The sequence below is a fragment of the Monoraphidium neglectum genome, assembly GCF_000611645.1.
Source record: "Monoraphidium neglectum strain SAG 48.87 unplaced genomic scaffold scaffold04445, whole genome shotgun sequence".
Classification (NCBI taxonomy): domain Eukaryota; kingdom Viridiplantae; phylum Chlorophyta; class Chlorophyceae; order Sphaeropleales; family Selenastraceae; genus Monoraphidium; species Monoraphidium neglectum.
The window spans coordinates 1-4,471 of NW_014009184.1; the positions used below are offsets into that span (position 1 = coordinate 1).

The 4,471-nt window shown below is 67.9% G+C and overlaps 2 protein-coding genes across 2 annotated transcripts; one reads left to right on the forward strand and one right to left on the reverse strand.

Annotated features, from left to right (window-relative positions):
- Window positions 1–424: 424 nt before the first annotated feature.
- MNEG_14381 (hypothetical protein) lies at window positions 425–1,423 on the reverse strand (the record flags this gene model as incomplete). Its single annotated transcript, XM_014037146.1, has 4 exons — window positions 425–509; window positions 836–1,000; window positions 1,146–1,189; window positions 1,370–1,423. 4 exons carry the CDS (start codon window positions 1,421–1,423, stop codon window positions 425–427), a joined length of 348 nt encoding a protein of 115 aa, XP_013892600.1.
- A 1,195-nt stretch (window positions 1,424–2,618) lies between these two features.
- MNEG_14382 (hypothetical protein) lies at window positions 2,619–4,323 on the forward strand (the record flags this gene model as incomplete). Its single annotated transcript, XM_014037147.1, has 5 exons — window positions 2,619–2,919; window positions 3,509–3,567; window positions 3,676–3,729; window positions 4,012–4,074; window positions 4,222–4,323. 5 exons carry the CDS (start codon window positions 2,619–2,621, stop codon window positions 4,321–4,323), a joined length of 579 nt encoding a protein of 192 aa, XP_013892601.1.
- Window positions 4,324–4,471: the final 148 nt, after the last annotated feature.

Sequence of the window (4,471 nt, forward strand, 5' to 3'; positions counted from 1 at the left end):
GGACTTCTGCGAGCGCCGCCGCGAGGCTGAAGCGGCCGCGCCCCGCGCGGGCGTGCAGTTCCAGCAGCTCCTCTGCAGGATCCAGTTCTCCCTGGTCGCGGCCGCCGCGGGCGTCATCGCCGGCGCCGGCGCTGGAGCGGGGGCTGCTGCTCAGCAGCAGCTGCTGGGGGCCCCGGAGCTCGGCGGCGCTGGGGGGGGGTGCGGTGGGAGGGCGGCGCGTCGTCAGGGGTGGGACCCACGGGGCGGCAAGCGGGCGGGCGAGGGAGCCGAGGAGGCGCATCGCCTGCGGAGACACCGACATGCCGCAGCAGACGGCGGGCCGCAGAGCAGGGCTCCCGGCGTCTTGCGGAGGCGCTTGCCCCGCGCGGCGTGCCGCACAACGCGTGGCGGGCGTGCGCGCGCGCGCGTGGCCGGGCGGCGCCCCTCACCTGTGGGCGAAGAAGCACAGGGGCTTGGTGCAGGCGTCCCCGTGGAGGCACATCTGAGTCCTGAAGCGATCGGGGTGCAGCCTGCGGGGGCGGGTGGGGCGAACGGGGCGAGTGGTTCTCACCGGCCGCTGGGAGCCTCGCACGCGCGACAGAATCGGCGCGGGCCGGGCCGCCGCTCCCAAAGCGGCGCCCCACCCGCTGGGGGGTGCTTCCATCGGTCACACGCTTGCGGTGGGGCCCTGCTTCTCGCGGCATGCCGGCGGGCGTGGCGCCTGGCCGCCCCAGGAGGCCGCCGCCCTCCGACCCTACCACCCAACGCCAACTGCCCCGCTGCCCGGCCGCCGCCCCGATCGGCCGCCTTTCCCCGCCAGCCCCGGGCCCGCCCCGCGGCCTTTGCCACTGCCCACCATAGCTCGTAAACGGTGTGCGCGCAGCCGCAGCCGTCGCCCTTGGCGCAAGTCGCGCGGCCGCCGCCCGACAGCTTCTTGTTGTGCTGGGGGCAGCGCACCGCTGAGTAGCGGAACGTGCGCGGGCAGCGGCGCGCCGCCTTCTCCGTATGGTGCTGCTGCGGGCTGCGGGGACGCGCGGCGCGGCGGGGGGAGGGCGGGGATCAGGCGGTGCGCGGCCGTGGGTGGGGTTTGGGTGGGAACGGGGCTGCGAACATGGGCGCGGCCTGCGCGAGCGGGGACAGGCACAGGTCAGCGCGGGGTTACTCACCAAGTCGCCCAGTCATGCGGCATGGGCTCCAGGCATGGGTGTACCTGCAAAGTGGGAGCCGCGGCGGGGGGTGTCGCGCCGCAGGGGGAGGGGCGGCGGCAACGACGCGCACGCCCGCCCGCCCCGCCCGCGCCGGCCGGCGGCGGCCGCTGTGCGAGGCCATGTGGCCGGAGGGCGCTGCGATCCTGCTCACGTGCTGGGCTGCGCCGCGCATTGATCCTCACCTTGTAGCTGTACATCCAAAACCTAGTCTCCGCCGCACACAGCTGCTCCTCCATGGCTCGAGAGGGCGCGTCGGGGAGCGGCCCCTCCAAGCAGCGTGGGGGTTTCGAACGCCCGAAGCCGCGACCACGACTCTTCCGCCGCCGTGCCTTCCGTGGGCACCACTTGCGCCTATGATGAAAGAAAGCGCGAACGGGTGTCAGGCGCACAGGCGAGGGCCGTTTTGGGCTGGTTGAGGGCGGCGTGCGTGCGCCGTGGTTGACTCTGGCGTGGCATCAGTGGCGTGGAAACACGCACGCAGGCGGCGCGGCCAGGAGCGCTGCCGCGGCTGGAGCATGGTTTAGAAGATATAGCGCTTGAGAATATTTTTAAACGGCTTATGATGGCCGCTTACCTGTTGTGCAGAAAGATCTTTGAACGAAAGCACTGCCGCACGAGTACAGTCTCAACAATGAAAACGTTAGAAATTGCACGTCATAAACGAGTAAATCAGAATAGTGGGGCTTGACCGAGCGTCACCCATATCAAGGCATGCGAGGCACTCCGTTTGAGGGCGGGGGCTGTGCGCGTTTTGGATCAAGTGGCCGAGTGGACGAGCAAGAGTATAAATTTTAAGAACTTCAGTTGCTGGGCGAAACCCCGTTAGATACCATTGGTCTTAGCCGGGCGACGCGGCGGTCCGATGAACGAAACTGTCGCCACCGCACAACTCGGCTCGCCCCCTGCAGTCATGCCCAGCCACCTGAGCACTGCCACGTCTGCGCCACAGCCATCAAAGCGACGTCGCACAAATGGCACAAACACGGGACATATGCGGTTGCACAGGATGATGCGTCTGGTACCTGCCATGCCTTCCCGGGACATCCAGCCACCCACCCATCTGGCGTTCCGGCAGCCCTTTGAAGAGCAATCCACATAGGCTTGCATGATGCCCACTGGCTTTTTATCCATGATGCTGTAAGCTCACTTTTTGCCTTGGCATGCTTCCCCACCTGCTCAACCAACCAACCCACCTGTGTACTCACCCCAGGGGTGGGGTCACCTGCTCTCAGACCGCGCCCCTACCTGCCCTCTGCCAGTGCGAGTGCGCGCGCGAGCGCGTGCGTGCGTGCACGCACGCACGCACACGCAAATACACACGCACATGCACGCACAAGAGCATGCATGCTCGCACGCATGCATGCACGCACGCATGCATGCACGCACGCACGCACGCACGCGCACACATGGACGCCCATGCGCACACACCGCATGCAAAGCAGCCAGCAGCAGCAGCAGCAGCAGCAGCAGCAGCAGCAGCAGCAGCAGCAGCAGCAGCAGCAGCAGCATCACGAGCAGCGGCGGCGGCGGTGGCGGCGGCGGCGGCAGCAGCGGCGGCGGCCGCGGCCGCAGCAGCGGCAGCAACTGCGGCATCAGCAGTGGCGACGGCAGCGGCAGCACCGGCAGCGGAGGCAGCAGCGGCAGCGGCGGCAGCAGCAGCAGCAGCAGCAGCAGCGGCGGCGGCAGCAGCGGCAGCAGCAGCAAGGAGCAGAGTGGCGATTCAAACCTGCTGGTGAGTGGCAGGACACAGCAAGATCCTGGCCGCCCTGGCCAATGGGGATGTCACCTGGCCCGCTCACTCACAAGACGATGCAGGCCTTCTTTTGCACGCCTTCTTCAGCTGTCGGGCAGCTTGCAAATTCACACACACGTCCAGACGACGCCCCTGTAGTGAGGGCCTGTCACCTGGTATGAAATCGTGTGAACGACGTGTCGGGCGGCAGGCAACTGTCGGTGTGCTGATTCTTGGCTGGTTCTAGCATACGACGTGCAGCGTGTATCGCGATTCTGCTCAGCAGGCAATCGCAAGCGCAGGCCGCTGATGCCGGCGTCGCCCTTGTCACATCACGACCCAGAGGCAGTCCACGAGCCTCATCGCGGAACGCGCTGATCACCATCGAAATCCAAAATCATGTGTCCGAGACGTGGCGCCGCTTGACTCGTGCTGGCAGGCAGGCCGGCCGAGGAACCCGCTTGACATGTTCCTGTTGGTTCGACATACTCACAGGTCTCAGGCTTACTCGACGGTTGTATCGCTCATTTGTGGCGCAACGAATAGCCCTTCTGGCAGAATCTTGCCGCGGTGCGCCTGGCACTGGCAGGGGCCACGGCGCCCGTAGGGCGCCTAGACGGATTGCAAATGGAGGTTTTCGTGGACGAGGTGAGAGGGGCCCGGGCGTCGGAGGGCGGCCCGCAGTGTTGGGCCCTGCGCGCCCCGCAGCGCGTCGCTGAGTGTGCGTTGGGCTCACACTAACGGTGTCTCTCGCAGTCGCCTACGGCGGCTGATGGAGCCATGTTTGGCCAAATGTTTGAGCAGCTTCAGGTGGGCGGCATCTTGGCACGGCCATCGGCGATGGGAGGGCCGTCTGCGCACACCCAACTGTGCAGCAGATCACTTGCAGGCTCGCGCGCGGGCACCTGCTGCGCACCCACCTTGGCTGCGGGGCCCACTCCCGACATGTTGGCAACATCCGCCACTGCGTCCGCACCCAGCATGCCGTGCGTGCGCACACAGCATGCTGCGCACGCGGCGGCTGTCAGCCCATTGCGCGCTCGTCGAGCGGCGGCCGCGGCCCCCCTCCCTTGCCCCCGTCGCGCTCGGCAGGCGGCCCCGGTGATGGCGCCTGGCGGCGACCTCTCGGCTGACTTCCTCATGTATTCCTACAAGGTGCCAGGGCCAGCGGACCGCGCCCAGCACGCGGCCGCCACGCTCGCGGCGACGCTCCCATGGGGCGTGTGTGTGGACGTTGACCCGCCGTCAAGTGTCATTTGCAGGGCCTGAGTGGATGCCTGCCGCCCCCGCACCGCCGCGCAGGTTGAAATGTGCAAGAACCCATACAACCACGACTGGGCCACCTGCCCCTACGCGCACCCCAAGGTGGCCACCGGCGCAGCGGCCTTTGGCTTTTGCGCTTGACGGTTCCCCGCTCCTCGCCCCGCAAGCGCGTGCATGCATGCCACCACACGCGCGCGCACGCGGCGGTGCCGACGACAGCCCTTTTTCCACGAGTCCGCGGTGTTGCTGGCGCGCCTGAACGAGTACCCCCACCCCCCCTCCCCCGGCC